The sequence below is a fragment of the Electrona antarctica genome, assembly GCF_951216825.1.
Source record: "Electrona antarctica genome assembly, chromosome: 16".
Classification (NCBI taxonomy): Eukaryota; Metazoa; Chordata; class Actinopteri; order Myctophiformes; family Myctophidae; genus Electrona; species Electrona antarctica.
Genome location: NC_136797.1, coordinates 26,996,707 through 27,019,580, shown reverse-complemented (window position 1 = coordinate 27,019,580; position 22,874 = coordinate 26,996,707). Strand labels below are relative to the sequence as shown.

Here is a 22,874-nt window from a genome sequence, read left to right as displayed (position 1 = left end):
CACACACACACTGTTGACACACATCCATCTATCATACAGTTGAGACATCACTTGGCAGACATCAAACAACAAGTCATGTCATCAACCAGGTCAACATGCCAGTGCAGCAGCAGAGAGTGCTCCAGCTGTCATCTATACACAAAATAATCCTGTGGTGGGGGATTATTTTCTGGATTATATTTATTTGGGATTTATTTATTTTTGTTCGGCAGACAAAGCCTAATTTCTATTTACTGTTCAGTGCTCAGATCCGGTCTAGAACCCTAGAGCCCGCCTGTGACTGTATCCGGCAATTCGTGCGCAAGCACACATGCCGTGCGCGCGCGGGCACACACGCACACACACAGACCATTTCCGTATCTTCTGTAAACCGGATCTGCAACCTTGAGGCTAGTCTGACTCTTCGGCGATTGGTTGATTAGGCGCGTGTCTGGGCTGGGGTCGCGCGTGTGGTGCCTGCCCGGTTGTGTCCGGGTAAGATGGCGTCGGAAGAGCAGTGCTCGGCACCACCTCAATGGCGGTCCATATCTCTAACGCACGTAGAGTTCCCCGAGGGTGAGTGAACAACGTGTCTTCTAATAACTGCACTTATTTTGAATTAACAATACATCTAACAATACTATTCCGGGTGTTTGTTTGGAGGGTTATTTGCATTTGAATGGACTCAACTAGACGCTAGTGTTGTTGCCAAATAATGCTCTGCTTGGAGATGAACGGCTCAGCAGGGAACGGAACCCGGAATGCCAAATAGTGAGACGATACCCCGCATGCGCAGTTGATGGTAGAATGCCCACAATGGTGGCTAGCAGAGATGCTAATAGCTTAATTCCGACATTGTCACATTGCTTCCTGTATATGCAATTGGTTCATAGACGTTCATATATGTACCAGTGTACAGTATGAGAAATAGCCAGTGATAACAAGGCAAATATCCCACCGGGATATAAAATAATGTTGCCTTGCTAAAGGTGTTGGATTCCATTAACTGGGTCTGCTAATTAATTAGCCCCTTGCACAGAGGAATGCAAGGCAAAAACTAACGTCCTCGGTGATAAATAATGTATAATTTTGTAGCTATTGAGAGTATTACAAATCTGACCAAATTGGTTACATTTGTACTATCTGAGTTTAATTACCTTAGTTTTATTAAATTCTGTATTGATTGAGAGAATACTTTATTAACAGTTTGCAAAGACAAGCACAGTATTATAGTACAGTACAAGGTTTGTTAAGGGGATTAGACCCAATAAAGCACTACTATGGCTTGTTTCTATTGGGGTCCTTTAGTTTGTACTGTGCGAAAAGGGTGGGTAGGCTTTGACTTTTTACAGGGGTTTGGCTGTTTATAGGATATGATATGGGATCATTGAGGATGAATAAGGGTTTTATAAATAGTGTATTAATCAAGGACTCTACATACAGTGATGTTCTGCTCGTCACAGACTCAGTTGCACCTCAGCGATACAGAATTAGATTAAATAGGGTGGCCCAACAGGGAATGGTTTGATTGACAACACCAGGTCATTTTCTGCTCCCAAACTCTGTTTTACTTTTACTTTCTTATATTTTCAAATCAAATCAAACTGTATTTATAGAGCACATTTACAAAGACCAGAAGTTCAACCAAAGTGCTGTACACGATCCTAAAACAAGCATACAATCAACACAAATAGCATAGTAAAAACAACATCGAAGCAACACAAGTATTTAGACGGGTTAATTAGGTCAAACAACATTGGAAGCCAGGGAGAAGAGATGTGTTTTAAGCAAAGACTTGAAAGCCTCTAAGGAGCGGGCAGACTTAATATGTAGGGGCAAACAGTTCCAGAGTTTGGGGCCGGCCACTGAAAAAGCACGGTCGCCTCTGGACCTGTAATTAGAATTTTGATGATTTAATTTGGAATATTTTACTTTCGGTTTTAGTCCAAAATGAGAAAGTGAAACGCCAGTCAGCACATCTTCATAATAGATAAATACACAAACAGAACATTATTTTTGTTATTATAAAAAAATGCTATCTATTTATTGTTTTCACTGAGCCTGAGGCCCAGCCATACTGTGATCAGTGATTAGCATATTTATTAGGCCCGGTCCGGCCTGGTCGGGTTCGGGTAGAATATGAGAACTCCAGTCCAAATATCCATCTTTAGTCCTGACATGATGACCCCTCCCACAGCCATGGATGGATGGTATGGTCAATGATCATGAAATTGTGGGAATCCTGATGATGATGTGTCACACAAACATATTGTCACCATGTTTCAGGTGATCTAACAGGAAGAGTGCTGGCCTACATCAGTCTGCTTCCGATTGCCATCCTCGTGGGGTTCGTTACGCTTATAGTATTCAAACGGGAACTGCACACGGTGAGTTGGAGTATGTCACTTACAAGTGACTTATTTGTAGTTACGGTAACCTCTTTCTACCTGGCCTCCCTATTTTGGTTAATCATACCATGCATGGCCATGTAATGGAGTCAGAAGACCGATATTAATTGAACACATTTAATTTTGATTTATATCTTCCACTGTTGAAAACACATTATAATTGTCAGTCATTTGAATGACAATTAATCGTCAAGTAAAATATCATGATTGTGACCCGTCACCATAACCTATTGTTCTAGATTTCATTCTTTGGTGGGCTCATCCTGAATGAAGGGGTGAACTGGCTACTGAAGCACATTATTAGGGAGCCACGACCATGTGCAGGTAAATGCAGTGCTGGGACAGCAGCCTATACCACCCTAATTTCAGTGTTGATTTTGACAGAACATTTTGATTTTAGTTTTAGTCATAGTCTTTGGAATGGTTTCATAATTTTAATATTAGTCACCTGGAATGTTTTAGTGTTGGTCTAGTTTTAGTCGACTAAATATCATAAGATTTTAGTCGACTAAATCTACAGTTGATTTAGTCGACTAAAATGTATTTTGGCTGGCCTTGATGCTGTCGTAATTTTACATGTGCTGAAAATAGCCGATCTGTAAAGTGTAAAACGACTGTCTTACTTATACTGGATCTTTGTCTACTAGTCCCTTCCTAACATTTTTGTCTAGTTTTTATTTGTTGATGTAATTGTCAATATATTTAGTCTTAGTTTTAGTCATCATAGCTTAGTTTTCATTTAGTTTCCATCAGTGAAAAAAAGGTCAAAAATGTTCGTTATACTTATAGTATTAGTCGACGAAATCAACAATGCCTAATGCCTAACATAACAAATATGATGGATTCTGCATGAACTTCCTGGCTGGTTGCAAATTCATATCTATGAAGTACAACTAAATCACGTGGATTATTTATTTAGTGTGTTTTGTGTGCTTTGATGTAAAATATGGCTGTCCTTACAGGGGCTCATTCATCGCTGACCACAGACTACGGGATGCCGTCCAGTCATTCCCAGCTTATCTGGTTCTTTGTTGTTTACTTCTTTCTTTTCCTTTATTTAAGGTGAGCTTCATTCTATTTTAAAGTTAGTTTTGAGGAGCCAGGAAGCGACATAGAAGATTAAAAGTATGTCGATTACAAAAATATCTCGGGGGAACAATGCATCACAAAGGCATCTATTTAAAATCACCTTTGACATTATCAGTGCTCTAGACTAGACAGTACACTGTGGGTGCGTTCGGAAATGCGCCCTGAACGCACTGGTGTGCTCTCTTGTCGTTCGTTTATTCAGTGCACTCGGTGCGTTGTCGTTCGAAAATCCAGTGCGCTGCGCACCGGGTGTGCCCGCACTGAGCGACCCTACCCTGAAGCTGGGGTTGTCCGGTGTCGGCGGTGTGAATGCGTCACAGCTGTGGTCGTTCGTAAATAAGGCACACTGTGACGTCAACGCCCACCACACTCAACAAACTGACCACATTCCCGGTGCGCATTTCCGAACGCACCCTGTGTGTACAGTGTTCTTGAACCCCATTTCAGTGTACAAATCACAATCCTCACAGTTATTTTGCATAACAAGACACCATAAATCAGGAGTCTTCTCTTTAAATGCTTAATCCCGACAATTTACCCTTTTCAGTTAGCTACATTAGTTCTATGATTTGGAGTCTTTAAAAGATTATTTCCGGGGTAGTTGTGAACTCAATCGTTTTGTCTGTGTTCTAGAATGCATCAGACGAACAATGCTCGATGTGTGGACCTGTTGTGGAGACACATACTGTCCATCATCTTGTTGGGCATAGCCTTATCAGTCTCATACAGCAGGTAAGACATTGTTTTCTCAACTTTTATAAATCTGAGAGTTTTCATGTTCCAAAAGTCTTATTTTTGCCCGGGTCCCATTCATTTTTGTTATCGCTTGTCAACCACTTAAGCCTAACCTCATTGTACAATGAATAGCCAACCAAAAAAGCAAATCTACAAGACGATTGTCTCTGTCGTTGACAGTGCCTTCACTCCCTCGAGTCGGTGCTGCTATTTGTGCATCATGGATTGCAAAAAAATAAGAATGAAAATAGAAAGAACAAAAATAATATTAATTTACAACTGACCACGAAACACAGAACTGAAACTACCGTTATTGCTACAGTAAATTATAGCCTATTAGACAATCACTGGTGTGCGCCCTTCTCTTGTTCTTTTTTTACCATGTGGGTACGCTCCCCACCAATCCATGCACAGACTTTCCGCGTTGAGCTACTGTAATGTAAATCTGGCCCTGCGCGATGCTGCATGGCCTTGGATGCTCATCATTTCTCAAGGGTGCCAAAGCGAGAAGGCACACCCAGGGACGGCACCTGTGGTTAAGTGTAGTAATGGAGCACAATGTACGCTTACAATTCTCTTCTCTCACACTCTGTATCCATTCACACGTGTTATGTCATATAGCTCAGGAAATTCACACACATCAACAAACCACTTCTCTAACGAATATGCTTCTGTGAAATTTGTTTTGAGTTGAAAACATTTTCAACTTGTGTAAAAGGCTCCCAGAGGCCGCTAGGTTCCTGATGGAAAAGGAAGAATGTTCCTGAATTTCATAGAAAGTTCCTGCGGTCAAAAAGGGGTTAAATAACAATGACATTTTGTGCTTTTTTTTTTGGCGCACTCCTGCACCCATATCAATATATGAACTCTTCTACAGGGACACAGCTATTAACTTTGTATGCCTAACCCTAAATTCATTTTGGACAAAATTGAATGAAAATAAAGGTTTTACACACCAGGAGCATGACAAATGTAAAAAAAAAAGCATCTGTGATGAATATTTTTGCATCAAATTAAATGATTTGACAGCAAAAAATAAGGAGCGAAAACAGCCACATTTTCATTCTGTGGAAATTTGTTGCTGATGTGGAGGCTTGCATTGACTTTATGAGTGTTTTCTTTTTTTTTTAAAGAAGCAAATTATTTGCATTAAGAAAACGCACCGCAAGTTATTTGCACAAGAAAATGCTCATGGTGTGTACCTTAAGTCATGTTAAATTATTATCCATGTACAAAAACGTGTGGCACAAAAACGTTATTTGAAAATGTAGGTACACTACTGTATGATGTGTAAGATCATGATGTTACTTTAAAAATCATGTTTTATCATCCTCAGGGTCTACCTGTTGTATCACAGCTGGAGTCAGGTGGTCTATGGTGGATTGGCGGGTAGTACTATTGGCATATTCTGGTTCTTGTTCACACAAGAGGTGCTGACACCACTTTTCCCCAAGATGGCAGCATGGTAAGGACCCGTGTTTAACTACTTAAAACCTATATACTTCATTGACCATAGTCTCTACATTCACAGTACACCAAATTGTTTGACGAAAATAGCCGATGTACAAGCTCACAATGTGAATCATTGTGAGATTAGAGATTGAGAGTAATGCATCATTATAAAATGGTGCTACTGTTAGGGCCGATTCATACTCCTATTTTACCGCTGTTTCGGCGCTGTAGTGCCGAAATGATTTCGGCTCGTCAGAAATTTTCAGTAGCACCGAAGAGCCGACTTTAGGACGGTACCCGCCCCCCCGAACCTCAAATGACGTCACATTGTGTGATTGTAGGCTCTACAGAGCCGAACCGACTTTTATTTGGCTCTAACATAGGAGTATGAATCGGCCCTTACTGTCTACTCGCTCTGCAACTCGTGGGCATTGGATACCGCTGATAGCATGACCGGTACATCATCGGAGGTAATCTCAAACAAGAATTATGCAGGTTTTTGCACTGTCCAATGTCCACGGCCCATCTCTGAAGCTCAAAGCGAGTAGATGGAGTTGATGCCATCTTACAATGAGCTACTGTATTAGTGAGGTATATGAAGGTAAGGTTGAAGCCTCCTTTAAGAAACACAGCACCTGCACATCCACTCTGCTGATCTTCAGTTTATACATCTGCTATTTTCATTTGTTTAGCAGATGTATATTGTTTATTTTGGTCTATTCTTAATTTTAAATGTTCTTATATTCTCCATATTTAAATTTTTAATCTGAAACACATTGGGTTGCACTTTCTGTATGAAATGTGCTATATAAATAAAGTTTTCTTTTCATTTTTTTGGGAGGGTGGTCTCTGAGGTGATATGCACATTGTCTCAGGTATTCACTATTAACTTTGTACCTTATTCATATACTCTTATCATTCGATCCCATTTTCCTTTTCCACAATAATAGGCCAATATCAGAGTACTTCCTGGTGCGAGACACAAGCCTGATCCCAAACATCTTATGGTTTGAATACACGGTGACCAGATCAGAAGCAAGGTAAGATTCTGTCCGGCTGGAAACAGACATCGTATTGTAAGATTAGATCATTATTATTATTATTTTATTTCATGCAGGCTTCACACTCTAATTTCACACACTTGCATTCAGCATGGTGTTTCTACTATGATGGAGTTGCAGCAGCAGAGTACTTTTTTTCTGGTGCTCCTGCCAGATAGTAATGTCGTCTACAAGACTGTGTGAACAGTATTTGTGCTCAGTAATGTGCAGGGTAAATACCTGTCTAGTTTACATTATGGTCTCATGAATTAGGGGGAGAAAAAAAGGTTTAAAAAAACCAAAAACGCAAGTGCTTGCACAGTTGGCATTTTTACTGAGGGAATCCTTTTTAAACTAGCATTTGCTTCATCTTGCTTTATGGGAAATTACGCTACTACCAGTATATCTCTCGGAGAAGTCGGGAGTCTTTCAGATTTTATTAGATTGACAGCTGTCGGAACGCATGGTACTGGGATTAGCCCATTTAGGCCTGACGTCGAAATAAAAAAAAAAGTCTTCTGAAAGAATATATGTTCAATTTTCAAAGATTTGTGCCACATTTTCACGATTTAAAAAAAATAGCAGACCTACAAGCTCGCTATGAGCTTGTAGATCTGCTATTTTTCAATAGCTAAAGTATAACGTAATGCTTAAAACACCAAAAGGGGTTCCTGCCGAAAATGGGTTAACATGTAAAATGCACCGTGGTGCCGCCTGCAATTCACACAGGGGAATTGTCACTGTGCAGAGATGGTGTCATGACATCTGCTCGTCCCAGTAAGGAATTGGATAAGAATGAGAATGATAAGCCTGTGGGGGTGGGTTCACCACAGACCTGAAAAAGGAATGCACGGAAGATATCTCATTATCAAATTGGAAAATTGCAAGAATGGATGAGCTCTACTGATTTCGGTAACCATATGATATAGCCGTTCCTCTTAGATTCGCACCAGCGTTGCGTGTGTGGCTTTCAGAACCCAGTAATGAGGCTGAATGTATCCACAGTCATGGTATTAACTGATGCAACAATTGGGACTCATGTCATGACTGTTCACCCTGTGGTGCGGCGAGGCCTGCAGTGGTCCATAAGGCTCCAGTTGGACACAAAAAAGACCTTTTGATCTCATATCTCTGCAACAGTCGGGGACCTCAACTGCCGGAGGAACCCATGCATAATTTAACACGAGTAGTGTGCTGCACATACTGTAAGCTTTCACATGAACAGTGTTTCACATTAGCTTTAATGAGAAATGTGTTGCACATTATTAGCTTTCACTTGAGTAATGTGTTGCACCTATAGCTTTGACTGGAGTAGTGTTTTTCATTGGCTTAAGTTTCACACGATATGCACATTAGCTTTCACGTGAGTAATGTGTTGCACATTAGCTTTGACTGTGCGTTGCACATTTATTGGCTTTCACAGGCACATCACACAAATGCTGTGGGTGCTTGTGGAGAATAGTCAAGGTTGACGGCTGTCGGTCTCAAAAATGGCACATCCACCTCTTGTAGCATTTGGCAGTCCAGCAGCTAGTCCTGAAGCATGTTGTGCTGCTCCGCCTCCTACGGGGATGGGATGTATTAATCAGGACAGGGTGACAAGTGTTTTTGATTTACAACTGTTTATGGAGGACGGGGTGCTCTGGCTCATGCAAATTGTGCACGTCACTGGAAGAAGTAGAATTCCTTCACTTCTAAGTTCTGGGCCCCAGCCTGATTAGTTGTGTATGTAAACATTCAATATGGGGTGCTTTGTGTAATATGACAAGCACAATAGCACATAGAGCATGATAAAGCTTTCTGTCTGTGTTAGTAGAACTAGGCTTTAAAAGTAAAGTATTGTTTCTAGAGCCCCACTGATTTATCGGTCAGCCGATATTCTGAACCGATGTCTGTACACACACACACACACACACACACACACACACACACACACACTATCATGGCACATCAATGTTGGAATTTCTTTACTAATTTCTCCTTTTTTTTCTTTTTTCTTTTTTTTAGGAACAGACAACGAAAGCTGGGAACAAAACTTCAGTGAGATCTACAGTTCTTTTGTGAAACTGAGTTAAGGACCACACATTATGTACATGTACACACAAACACATGCTCACTCAACAAACACACTGGAGAACCATCTTTTGGACTTACATGGTTGCAAGGAATCGAAGGCCACACAGTTTAAAGGTTGTGAAAAGCGTGCCTGGACCTGGCCTGGAGCCTACAGCCTGAGCAAGTCCGTCCACATGTCTCTCCTTCTTGTACAGCTTGCCCAGATGCTTTTCCAACGCATGCAAGACTGTGCAAGAGGCATACTATTTAATGATAGATTAATATATATTTTAACTAGTCTAAAACGCACGCTGACAGTAACGGTGTACTGTAAAAGATACAAGGAGCCAAAAGAAGGGGCTTTAGTCAAATCTCAAACAAACTGGCTAGTGCCATTACAGCATGTCATTAATTAGTGATGCTTTTTAAGAATATTCTATGGATAGCTGGTAGGGGCTGGGTGGGTGCAGAGTGATGGGTGGTTAATGCTAGTTGGATTGGGTAGATTTTGGTTGTGGATAATATGGGAGGGGGGAGTGGAAATAGACATTTTTCATTGTTATATAAAAGCAATTTCTAAAACTGGTTAAGACAACAAATGAAAATTTGCACTTTGTGAAATGTAATAGTACAAATTCAACTAACACTTGCTAAATGTTAAGATCCCCTCTTTTCCCCAGTTGATCTTCCCTCTGTGTCTATGACTGTCAGTCCTAATATATTAGCTTCCAAAGCTCATTTGCAACCTAACTGTACATTTTGTGTACCTTCTGTACTATTGAGCATCATGTCTTGGTTCTGTTCATATCCACATTTGGGGATTATGACAGTAAATCACTGTACAACTGAATTTTTTGTTGTAATCTTTTGCTGTTTTACATACACAACGGACCGAGATGGTCTTCTCTTAATGCATCACATATTGTTGCTGTCGGGCGGAAACGTATTTCCATATTTAAACTTTTTACCCCATCCCCCAATAAATGAATGCCCTACTTCCTGCCACTCAACTTTGTTGTGTTTTAAGGGTTCGAATAACTACTACATTAGATCCTTTCCGTTTCCTGAACATTTTTGGACATACCTAAGTTTCCACCCGACAGCAACCATATACAGTAGCAGCCTGGGAACAGAATTCTGGGAATCATTTGTGTTTATGTTGTCTTGCTTTCTGCCGTGGCAGAAAACTTTTTCTTTTTTTACTTGCATTTCCATGCTAACATTCCATATCACTTGTTGAGAAAACTTAAAATATGACTGCTGTTTTTGAACTTGTTTTGTGGTGGGTGGGTTTGGGGGGGTGTGGTGGTGGGGATGGGATCAGGTCAGACGTAGCATGATATTATGATTAGGTTTCTTTCCTCACAACCAGGGAAACTGTTGTTTGGGGTTATGTGGGGGATCTAGAGCTGATTAGGAACTGTCATATCATTAGCTTCACAAAGGGAAGTAGTTCTCTTAGAAATACATTTTTCCATGTGTAACCCATATCAGGCTGAATAAAAAACAGTTTATGTAAAAAAAAAAAAAAAAAAAAGAAGTCTTTATTGCACAGTGTGCACAATTGCTTTTGACTCAATGTGACTGTTTTTGAATCCAACAACTGTAGCTGAATAGCCATAGTATCAATTTGCAGTACAAACAAAGATTCTACTATATGGATTATTCCCAGGCGAGTAGATAATTGTTATATGCATGCAGTATATTCTTAATGCTAATGTAATATCCAATGCCTTCTGTGTCAGGTGCTTGTGCTGAAAATTGCCGGTCTATAGAAAATGTTTTCATGAGCTTTACATGCTGGGTACCAGCAAAGTTCCCTATAGGCCTACCTATCCTTGAAACCCTCACATATTTTCAACCGTATTTTTCTTTCTCTTTTTTTCAAAAAGTCACCTGTGTGAGGGGCGCTCTTATCATCGTTCATCATGGACACTGAGCTATATATTGCACCACCCCTTATCTCTAAACTTATTTGTCATTTTGTACTACTTTAAAAATAGTTCAAATAGCTGATCTACAAGATCACAACGTGACGATGTAGAATGGCTAATTGAACTATTTAAAATGTTTTAAAATAGTAAATGGCAAATAAGTTTAGGGGTAAGGGGTGGCATAAGATGGGGCCCTATGTCTATTTGCTCGTAAAACTCCATTCATTGTCAATGGGAATTTAATGTTTGTATAAGACAAAAATAGACACTAAGCCGATTTTCTAAGACACGGATGTCAAATTCTCCATTGTCAACAGTAATTTAATGTTTGTGTAGGATGGAAATGTACACTAATAGCGGAATATAGTACGTGTGCCTTGAGATTTTGACTTTTCACAAAACGTTTGAAAGCCATTGTTTTATTGCCAGGGGTCATCGCCATGGCATTCTGGACATTTTTGTCAAAATAAATATGTTACTAAATGAGTGGACAATAATAATACCAGAAACATAAAGAGCTAGCCCTGAATGACCATAACAGGTCTGTAACTGTGTATAAATGGAACCAGATCCTTAGTTTCATTTGTGTAACTCTGAGTTCAAGGGGTCCTTGAAAATAAAACATTTGTGTAACCACTAGTACTAGTGGACTCCTTATGCCATAGTATCGTAGTAAATAAGTGTCATATATATTCTGTAAGAAGACCTGGATACTCACATTCAGTAATTGGGTCTTATGATCAAAATGAGAACATAATGCTGTGCAAAAAGAACATCTAAAATTTCCCAGTCAAGACCAAGTCTTTGTCATGTCTATGAATGTTTCATTTGCCACATTGATCATGATGACCCCTGTTTATTGCATAATATTTTGTTTGGTGGCAATCTGGGACACATTTTGGACTCTTTTTGTGTAGAGACAGGAACTCTGTTTGGCTAATAATTAATAAATAACACTTGTGGATTTCTCTTAGTTGTATTTCTCAACAAGAAAAACAAAGAAGCAAATCAGCGAATATAGACACAACATAATGTTAGTCAGACATTCCCTAGTATGCAGGCTGTGACAGGAATGTGTGCATATTAAATCTCTTTTTCATCTTTTTGGATCTTTTCTTAACGTACACAACACACTCGCTAGAGAATCCAATCCATCCAACAGTACCAGAAACAAGTCTTCAATTAGAAAAGAGAGGATGTTCTAGTCTCCTCGCCATTGCAGCAACACTATTTTACTCAAATGCTCCAATCCAAACTATATTCACACTTTTTTCAGCTGCTAAAGCGTGATCTCCAACTACATGTTCATTGTTTACTACCAGGCTGTCGCCTTCGGATGACGTCTAACAACGTTAGGGAGCGCTTGTTTTGCCTCGCCCGCCGGGCCCATCCACAACTAGCCCAAACCAACAGCCGTGTGAGCTGGACAAACTGTCAGTAGGCTATAATGCATCCATTGATGTGTTGACATATAATAAAGTAAATATAAACATCACGTGGTGTCACAGGCCATAATAATAGTTCCAGCCAGATCCGTCGTTAGATCTGAACTGACTGCACCTGAGCGCTCCCTTCCACCGTCTCTCGGCCAATCAGAAGCCGGGTTCTCTCGGCCAATCACAAGTCGAGTTGTCCAACGTCCGCGGTTTTTAAATTTAAAATCTCGAACAGCCAACGCGTTCACGTTCACACCGCGAACTGCGAGGATCGGCGTCGCTGTGGTAACTGCCAATCGGAAGCCGAGTTCGAATGACGTAGATCGGGGTCGCCGTGGCAACGGTCCGGACCGCGACTGTTGATGCGGTGTGATTGGTCGGTTCAAGGTATAAATCGTCAGCGTCAAGTTCAACGGTTCAGTTGCACCTTTGACTTCGTCCAGCACAGTACAAAGAGAGACACACACAGAGAAAGTACCGTTACCGTTCAAGTCAAGTTATCTCAGCAACTCATTGCAGCAGCAACAGCAATGAAGATGCTCATTGCTCCAAGGCAACAACATCCTCCTCTTCATCCCACAACAACAGTGATGATGAAGGAGACATCTGAGCAGCGATATCAGGTGGTCCATGCAACAGGGCCATCAGTCTTCTCGTCTTCTTACTCCACCCTGGATGAGATGCAGGTGCGGGACGTCTTCTCGCATTCTTACTCCACCCTGGATGAGACGCGGGACGTCGTCGCACCCTGGTGGCAGGATTATGACCAGCAGCTGGTGCAACCCGGCGGTGACGACGTGACTCTGCAGGCCGGCACAGGAGGAGGAGACAGTTTAGAAGACCTGTCGGCTGCCATCTTCGATAGGCTTCTTTACTCCGACGACTCGAGCCCTACTGAGGGGACAATGATGGACCCCTTCATCATGCCCCGTCCTCAGACGCACACCACCGCACACGACAGCCCCAACGGCTCAGCTGGTCCTCAGACGACCACCACCGCCGGTAGGTGGGACGCGCTGACGGCAGGTGCCGCAGGAGGAGACGACAACGACGAAGGAACGGCTGCATTACTTGAGCTGATATTCCCAGGCTCAAGCCTTTCTCAAGAGACCGCAACGACGACGATGGACTTGGACGCCACCGCCACCACTGAGCACCATCAGATGGTTACGGTTACCACCACCGCAGCCAGCCATGCTTGCTCAAGCCTCCCGCAGGAAACCACAACGATGATGGACATTTATAGTACCACTGAGCACCATCGTGAGATGGCCACCACAACAGCCAGCCCGGCTTGTTCAAGCCCTTCTCCAGGAGACACCGCACAAAGCCCTGTCTCAAGCCTTCCTCAGGAGACAAGGACATGGATGGACTTGGACACCACCACTGCTGAGCATCAGGTGGCATCCAGCCCTGGCTCCTCAAGCCAAGCCTTACCACAGGGGACGTTGATGGCCACCACGCCCATCCCCAGCAGCTCAGGACATCTCCAGGAGATGATGACCACCGCCCAGCTTCCTCAGGTGGTCACAGTGTACAACCTTGTCTCGGGCTCTCTACCCCAGGGCCAGTGGACAGTGATGGACACGTTGCAAAGCCCCCCCAGCAGCGCAGGTCTGTACAACCTTGTCTCAGGTCTCCACCAGGGGACAGCGACGACAATGGACATGGTGCAAAGAAGCCCCCTGCCCAGCAGCACGGCAGCGAGTCTTCCTCAGAGGAAGGCCACCAGGGGCCGGGGCCAGCAGCCCAAAGTCTGGATGGACGCCGAGCAGAAGAGGCAGCTCCGTATGCAGCAGAACAAGGAGGCGGCCAGGATGTCCCGAGGGAGGAAGAAGGTCTACGTGGGGGAGCTGGAGAGCCAGCTCAAGGTGCTGGAGGCGGACAACAAGAAGCTGATGTACAGGGTGCAGTACCTGGAGATGTTCTGCAGCGTGCATGGCATTTCTCCTCTGCAATGATTTATATAGACTCTATAAGAATATTGTAAATATTGTACTGTTTTATATTGTTTTATAATGTTTATTATTGGTTAAACATTATACACGTTTATTATGCATTTATTATTATTATTGTTGTTGATTCATATAGTAGACATTTATTGTAAATATTATAGGCTACATTTATATTGTTTTTTTATAGTATATATTATAGTATATAGAATAGTATAGTATAGTCGTAGTTTAATAGTATAGTATATAGTATAGTATAGTATATTTTGTTTAGTATATAGTTTATTATTGAAAAAACATTATACAAATATATTATATGCATTTATTGTTGTACATACTGTTTGTTTGGATCTGGTCAATTAAACAAGTTATATGAATTCATTTTATCTTGTTCAACTTTTACTTGAAACTACATTTCAACCAGCAGTATCTCAAACCAAGTGTCACTATATACAGTATTCTGGACATGTCATGATAGCCAGGTGAACAGCATTGCCACACGTTTTTAGCTTGTATATTCACTATTTTCAGTGAAGAGATTTCTAGAGATTTTACCTCTTGGGGACCCCGATCAACAAAACATGCAGGGTTTAAGTGGCTACATACAGGGTTCTCACACATTTGTATACCAATGCATTTCCAAAACTTTTCCAGAATATTTAACCCTGAATTTCCAGGCCTACAGTTATAACAATCATTCAGCGCAATAACAAGTCTCTTACTCCTTTGTGCAATGCCCGAAGACAGGCAGTGTAGCAAAAATACATTTCATGCCAAACTGTTTGCTACACCTGTCCTAGGGTATGTACGGTGTGAGCTTGTAGATCTGTTCTTTTTTCATATCCAGTACATATTAGGTTGCAATCACGCAGCTCGTTCTGCAAAAAACTACTTCTGTTACATATTTCGTGTGATGTTATGTATGATTTGGAAAAGGCTTTAACAAAATTAAATATTTTTCAAGGACCACTAATAAATTCCAGGACCCTTGATAAATTCCAAACCTTTTCCAGGACTGGAAAATGTTGTCTAATTTCAAAACATTTCCAGGAATTTCAAGACCGTGGGAACCGAACACTTCAACACTTACTTACAATTCAGGCATTCACATGGAATAAAGCAAAAATAAAAAATAAAATATTGTTTTAGGCCGACCAGCTGAAGAAATCACAGATTTGAGGCACTAAGGTTGCTTTTATGACATTTCTGAGACCATTCATGTTTTTGGGAGATGCTTCTAAACTTTATTGCTAGTTTGATCACTTCAAATACTCTTTCATCTTAAAATAACTAGGCTAATGACCAAAAATAGCCAATCTACAAGCTCACAATACATTGCGCTGCCTGCGACGTGTTGTGAGCTTGTAGATCTGCCATTTTCGGTGTGCAGCATGCTTTCACAGAAGACGCTAGCTTCTATAGAATCCAAATGACTTAAATCAGTCATGGCGACTGAGAACTTTAATCCATGCATTCAATGGAGGCGCTTATCCAAACTTCGAAGTGCAAAATCATAGAGGAGAGGAGAACATTGTTATGGCAATGCATGACAACAGAAATCCCAAATACTCTTTTTGTTTTAATACAGTTGTCACAATTGATCCAGTCCAGATCACAGAAAATCCGTTAAACCGTTGATGACTGTAAGGTCTCAGTTCATTAGTGTCTCCTTGTTTCTGGCTGGTTACAGAGTTGGTGATTTGCTGACAGGCTGCTGAGGTGATCTGTCCATTCCTCAGCCTTTGGCAGCAGAGGTCATTGTGTCTCTTACATTTGTGTTTATGAAGGAAGACCTGAGATGTGATGGAGTTGGAGTTTGAACACTCAGAACAGGAGATGAACTGAGTCTGGGAAGACTGGGACATCACTCCTGAGAGAGAGAGAGAGAGAGAGAGAGAGAGAGAGAGAGAGACAGACAGACAGACAGACAGACAGACAGACAGATGGGGGTGACAGAGGGTGAGAGAAAGGGAGAGGCAGGATAAAAATGGTGATTAAAAGCTTCCATCATCAAACAAGTCCCGTGTTTGGGAGTCCTACGGCTTCCCAGTTATTAATATCTATTTTATTGAATATGATTATCATTAGAGATGTCCCATACTGTATCGGTATCGGGAAAAGTATCGGATCGGCCCTTATTTGTCATATCGGGTCATATCGGTATCGGTGAATATGCCAGTCTAACCACAGATCCGACACAGGGGTAAGGGGTTGACACTATGGCAGGTAAATAAAATGCTGGGACATGTGGAGTTTGCTTTGGAGTTGCCCAAACTGCAAGTGCACATTTGAGTGAGGAGTCTGCTATAAACACAACACGAGATATATAGCTAGATTGCTATAAACACAACATGAGATCACGACACTGGTATCGGTATTCGGTATCAGCTAACACAGAAATTGTGGTATCGGGATCGGATCGGAAGCGAAAAAAGTGTATCGGGACATCCCTAATTATCATCTTTCTATTTTCATTCATGCCAACTGTAGTTCCTGTTCCTGTGTTTAACACTTGCTGACCTCCACTGGTCTCCTCCCAATCATCACTGTCTTCAGTGACTTCAGTGTCAGATTCATGCTCGACTTCAACTTCAGAGCAGTACGAAGAGATATCTTCATCATTATCTTCACTTTTCACTGCTAGTAATGTCAACATTGACCCAACATGCTCCTCTGGTCTTTGAAGTAGTTCATCCTGCTCATCTTTAATGTGTGGAGGCTCTGGTTCCTCCTGGAGCAGACTGGGGCTCTTCTCCCGTTTAGGGGAAACCTTACACACAACCATGTGCAGGATGTCTAGGAGCACACAAATAAAATGATAGTCAACACTGTATTCCTAAAATGTAAATCCATTCTTCTTCCATGTTCCATGGAGAAAATTAGCTATTACCTAACAAGATAAGATTGACTAAATTGTTACTCACTACAGGTTATTACTGTTCTGAAAGTTTTAGCAAGATTTTAGCAAAATACAAAAACAATTTGAAGCAATATATTTAGTTACTTTAACCCCAAAATGAATAATGGTTATAATAGTTTTGGAACTCAACAAAAGATATAATTTCAAAATATATATTATTCCGTTACTGTTGGTAACAAGAAAAACTAAAACTAAGGGCATTTTGTCTATAATTTCAGTCAGACCCTGAGACAAAACAGCTTCAGTTAGTTTTCGTTTTTTGGTTTTGTTTGTTTTTATTTAGTTCAGTTAACAAACTGACTAGTTCAGTTTTAAATGTAGCCTGTTGAAAGCAATAAGGTACACCCGCACACTGTGTATCTGCTCGGCACAAGAGTATTGTCTTATTTAATGAAGCAACGTTTCGGTCACTAGGGACCTTCCTCAGGCATGAGGAAGGTCCCTAGTGACCGAAACGTTGCTTCATTAAACCTATGTTTAATGACCTATGTCCACTGGCCTACGCACCTGTGCATACGTCTGATTGCTAGGTGTGCGATAGTTTTCTCCTACAGTAAATTTAGCCTGTTAAAATAATTGTTAACTATAATAACCTTGGTTACAGCAAATATTGTATTTGAATCATGAAATTGTAAAACAATTTAAAAGCATGATACTTCACACCTGAGCTCTGATTTGGGAGTAAATTAGTCAGGCCACGTTATAAGAAGCACTTCTGACAATGAAAGCTTGAAATGGGGATGGTAGCCTAACAATGTAAAATATCTGTATGGCGTAGCTCTGTTAGTCTGTAAATGGGTCTGTGAGTCTGTAAATCTGTCTGCCTGTGTGTCTGGGGCAAATCTCACAAACTACTGTACTGAATCAGCACAAAATTTCATGTTCATGCTGCCAGTAGGCCAAGCAAGTATTTTTCACACCTGATAGAAATTGCATCGCACATAATGGTAATGTTTTAGTTTTGTAAAGAGTAAGAATGTGCACACGCTAAGCTTTCAAATACTTGTTTGAAAGTTGTTAACCACTTAAACACTCTATACTTAGTGAACTAACCCTCTGTACTTAATGAACTAATACTTAGTTGATCGGGGTCGGCCCTATACTTTTTCCATCAAATCTCTTGCAACGTGTCGTGAGCTTGGGGGCGCATATGCTGGTCCGACGTCCTGGTACGACATGCGTGGCCGGTTAAGAGTCACCCGTGGCTCCAAAATGCGTTGCTGGTTAAGATGCATGCGTGGCCAGTTAAGACTCACCTATGGCTCCGACATGAGTGACCAGTTAAGAGGTATGCATGGCCAGTTTAGACTGACCCATGGCTCCAACATGCGTGGCCGGTTAAGACTCACCCATGGCTCCGACATGAGTGACCAGTTAAGAGGTATGCATGGCCAGTTTAGACTGACCCATGGCTCCAACATGCGTGGCCGGTTAAGACTCACCCGTGGATCCGACATACATGGCTGGTTAAGACTCACCCGTGGCTTCGACATGCGTGGCCGGTTAAGAAACATAGGTGGCCGGTTGAGACCCCGCTTGCAGTTAGGGTTTGGGGTAGGGTGTTGGACTATTGTGCGTCGGACTGTTAGTACGTCGGACCAATGATATGCACCTGTGAGCTTGTACTGTAGATTGGTTATTTCAGGCCACTGTTCCCCCCACAATTTAGGGATGCTGGGGTTCAATTGGACTCCCAGACCCATTTCTAGACGGAGGCGCACCATAAAAACCTATTTTAGATCTAACTACATCCATATTGTAAAGAAAATCACAAGGTGAATATATATGACTTTCACATCGCATTTGTGCAAAATACAATGTACTTTGGTTTATGGTAATAAGAAATTAAATATTAAATAGAATAGAGAATAGAGAATATCTTTCAAAATGAAATTTGACAGATATTCCAATGATGGATTTACATATCAGGATATTATGAGTGTCCTGGTATTTTTTCTTTTTTGCCATTGTTATTGTACAGTGAAAATAAGGCAGCCGTACCGAACAGAAAATATTCAAGAAAGGAAGAGCACATGAAACTTACTGAGGTGTGGGTAGCCCGTGCACCATTCCATTTTGGGTTTATGAACCGGTCGGGAGCGGATGATATCGCTACGTCATGTTGTAGTATTGTTTTGTAGTCCGGAACTTCCTTTTCCCTCAAACCGATTTTTCTCAATAAAAGCTACAGGCTACGAGAGCTTTTATTGTTATTCTTCCGGTTTGAGGGAAAAGGAAGTTCCGTTTGATTGTTCCTGCCTGATGACTACAAAACATGCTACAACATGACGTAATGATATCATCCGTTCCAGACCGGTTCACACAGCACTTATGGAACAGAGACCAGGCTTTCCTCCGAGGTGGAAAGCCTGGTGAGGCGAGGTTAAGACGTGGGTGGTCTTCAGGTTCCTGTTTAATAGAAACGTCCCTGGCCGAGTCTGGAGAGTTTATCTTCACCTGCAGTCTGGACTCCACACGCCGGTCTGAAATCAAGTGAATAAGGAAGGACTTTAATAACTGGAGACCTAGTGGTGTTAGCCCAACTCCCCAACATGTGTGAATCTTGAGATTTAACATGGGATTTATGTGATAGGTTAAAATCTGTTTTTATAAACAATTTATCCTGTGCCATCTATCATATTTGGTCATATTTGGTCATGTCATCGTGAACTCCATATCATGGGGGTGGGGGGCTGCCCGTAAGTCCGACCTCCCGTTAGTCCAACCTACGTGGCCGGTTAAGACTGAGGTTAGGGTTAGCGACCCTTTCTGTATGTTTCCTTTCCCTTTTTACCACCTCCTTACATGCTTTCCTGTTTTTTTGAGTGGTGCAAACCACTCCAACAACTGGCTTTGTTAGTACCCGTGTGTGTTTGTGCCCGTACGGGTGAGCATGGTTGCTATGGTTAGTATGTGACGTCACTGACAGTATACAGTAACTATAACAATAAATGTGTAGTTGCACCACTCAGTTCACACGGGTGTGCTTTTTTATATAGAAGTGTATATTTGTATTTCTCAATGTTCTGATGAATTGAAAATGGTGGACCCTGTTGTCAGTGTGTCGTCCACAGTAAATCTATGTATTGAGTTGTGCTTTCAAGGGAAATGTACCCATTCTGCAAACTGTATATGATCAATCAAACAAAACCACAGCACCTCAAAGGCCCTTAAAACAAGGCTCCAGACTTCCCAAAACAAACTGGTCAGGCTACTTAATTGGCCTCACTCCCAGAACCCACCTCACCCCTGCCCATTTTTATAAGCTGGAATGTACAGCATCTTGCAATGCAATGCCAATGGGTCTGGTCTACAAGATTCGCTACACACACCACCAAGAAGATACCCAAGTACCCATGTTGTTGTAGTAGTATATAGTAGTAGTAGCCTAGTAGTATTTGTTTTTACGTCCGGATACCCCGTCCAGGACAGGCTTCAGACGCGCCTCCCCAGGAGACTTCAGATCTGAACCCATTTGATGACAACGAAGTATACACTCAACTCTAAGCTCAACACCAGAGGGATCGAGTTCAACAAACCACGTGCAACCCAGATTCGGAACAATGTATAAATGATTACTGCTGGTTGTTAGTTGTTACAGTTTATGATCAATCACATTCATAACAAACAAGCAGATATAAGAGTAATACGATTTCATCTTAAAAGATGAGTACATATACAAGATAAATAGATGAAACACAACAACGTGAATTTGTTCATCTTACCTGCTGTGTTTCAGACTTTCAGTGGTTGACGAAACTGTTCTGAAACGACACGTTAGTTTCATTACATGTTAAAGTGTCAACAGTCAGATCAGACGCCGTGTTGTTTTAACAAACTTCTTGTTCTTCTGTGGAGTTTTAGCAGGAGCTAAAAAGGCCTCCCAGGCGAACATACAGGGTGGTGCACATGCGCGCGTATGTACCATAAACGGTCAATAGGGGGAGCCATGGGACCCCGTAATACTATGCTGCAGCATAGGAATTGTATTATACAGAGCACCACTCTGGTATTATAGCAAATACACCAGTGGTTTTCACTTTTCAACCAGCAGGGACCACCACCCCACCAGTGGTCCAGGCGGTTCCATGTGGTCCCCAGCTAAATGATGGAGAGTTGGTAACCAAATGGACCCTTAAGGTATTTAAACCCTTTAGCTTTAACTCTTGAGAGTTTAAAATGAAACCAAATAGACCAATTATTTGGGACTGTGCGCACGGGTGACTGTTTCATGTTATCAATTCCCAACAGATCTCCAAACCTGTTGTTTTGGAGAGCGCTGGTTTCAGTGCATTCAACCTCCTCTCGTGTGTTGGCTAGTATAATGCAGCAGAGATGACATGTGTTAGTATATGACCGGTACTATGCAGGTTGTTGAACTTGTTACACACTCCCTAGAAGCAGGCTTGTTCAGGGAGGCGGGCTCCAAATTTAGCGCGCCCCTCTCACGCAAGACCGCAGTTTAATTGACACAAACAAGCCCCATTGTTTGTAAGTAAAACGGGGGGGGGGGGGGGGGGGTTGAGTGGAGTTGTCAGTGGTTGAATAGGCTACTGCTAAGATACAGATAATGTGGCAGACAATGGCAGGTGAAAGAAAAGTTGTCATATTAATTAACCTCAACCTGCATTTTCTTTCCAGTTGAGTGGATGCAGGTGAGTTAGCTAAGTAGCTACCATTTAAGCAGATAGCTGCTTGAAGGAGAGAAGCAAGCGCCAAGCAGCACTCATCAGACGAGTCATTCAAAGTTCAGTGTGTATTGGGTGCACATATCTGGCAGAAATATATCTCTACGAAAGGAATACCACCAGCACTCACCTTAGAATTTCTTGTTTATTCAAGTCATGCCCCCGCAGCAGATCAAACACAAGACGTTTTGGCCGGCCCAGCTGCCCTGTAGGGCAGGCCTTCCTCGGCGTGAATCAATCTTTCTTTCACGCCGAGGAAGGCCTACTACTACAGGCCAAAAACGTTCACAAAATGTTTGATGTGCTGCTGGGGCATGACTTGAGTAAACAAGACATCCTAAAAGGATAACAGTGAGTGCTGAGGATAACAGTGAGAGTGAGTCCTGCAGCCTGACTCTGAGTCCTTTCTAAGATGCTAATGAGCATTCCCATGAAATCGAGCTGAATTCTGTGTAATTATAAGAGGGCGCTGTTTTTCCTTTATTTGCCGTGTGTGTGTGTGTGTGTGTGTGTGTGTGTGTGTGTGTGTGTGTGTGTGTGTGTGTGTGTGTGTGTGTGTGTGTGTGTGTGTGTGTGTGTGTGTGTGTGTGTGTGTGTGTGTGTGTGTGTGTGTGTGTGTGTGTGTGTGTGTGTGTGTGTGTGTGTGTGTGTGTGTGGTTGAATTGAATCTATAGGCCTTAGCCCCTCTTGGAACCCTCGTAAAAGGTTTCTGACATTTGGATGTTTTCCGTAAAAGGTAAACATCCAAATGTCAGAAACCTTTTACGAGGGTTCCGAGAGGGGCTACTATAGGCCTATACAGTGGTTCTCAAAGTGGGGGCCGGAACGTCCACAGTTCGGCTAGTTTTGCCAGTTTGTAGATGGGCTATTAAAATAATAATAATGGGCATAACAACCCACATAATATGGGGATCCCTGGCTGGCACAAATGATTTTCGAATGGGGGTCCACAACTCTGGGGTCCACGGGGGTCCTAATTGTCAGGAAAAATATTTGTGTCCCTCCCAACCTACTCTGGGTCATATCGGAGCCATGTACACAATCCCAGACAGCAACGGTGAGGAGTTTGACATTCTAGCAGCAGTGTTGCCCCCTTCCTCTTCATTATAGGCCTGGAGTCCTGTACTATGCAGTCCCCATATAACAGGATGCAATGCATCGACTGTAGAGTTAGTTCTCCTACACA

The 22,874-nt window shown here is 42.0% G+C and overlaps 2 protein-coding genes across 6 annotated transcripts; one reads left to right on the top strand and one right to left on the bottom strand.

Annotated features, from left to right (window-relative positions):
- Window positions 1-398: 398 nt before the first annotated feature.
- On the top strand, window positions 399-9,815 carry dolpp1 (dolichyldiphosphatase 1). The gene is made up of 8 exons (XM_079524599.1): window positions 399-555; window positions 2,266-2,366; window positions 2,627-2,711; window positions 3,350-3,449; window positions 4,110-4,208; window positions 5,548-5,676; window positions 6,614-6,703; window positions 8,711-9,815. Exons 1-8 carry the CDS (start codon window positions 480-482, stop codon window positions 8,745-8,747), a joined length of 717 nt encoding a protein of 238 aa, XP_079380725.1. The 5' UTR covers window positions 399-479; the 3' UTR covers window positions 8,748-9,815.
- A 4,714-nt stretch (window positions 9,816-14,529) lies between these two features.
- On the bottom strand, window positions 14,530-21,951 carry LOC306939957 (uncharacterized protein). 5 transcript variants are annotated; one of them, XM_079524805.1, is made up of 5 exons: window positions 21,819-21,951; window positions 20,726-20,764; window positions 19,045-19,483; window positions 16,601-16,876; window positions 14,530-15,950 (listed from the first exon to the last, which is right to left on the bottom strand). In XM_079524805.1, the coding sequence occupies exons 3-5, from the start codon at window positions 19,073-19,075 to the stop codon at window positions 15,592-15,594; spliced, it is 666 nt and encodes a 221-aa protein (XP_079380931.1). In that variant the 5' UTR covers window positions 19,076-19,483; window positions 20,726-20,764; window positions 21,819-21,951; the 3' UTR covers window positions 14,530-15,591. The 5 variants fall into 5 exon arrangements, with proteins under 5 accessions (XP_079380931.1, XP_079380932.1, XP_079380930.1 ...); XM_079524806.1 differs by having other exon boundaries at window positions 20,726-20,759; window positions 21,819-21,885; XM_079524804.1 differs by lacking the exon at window positions 21,819-21,951 and adding an exon at window positions 21,262-21,362.
- Window positions 21,952-22,874: the final 923 nt, after the last annotated feature.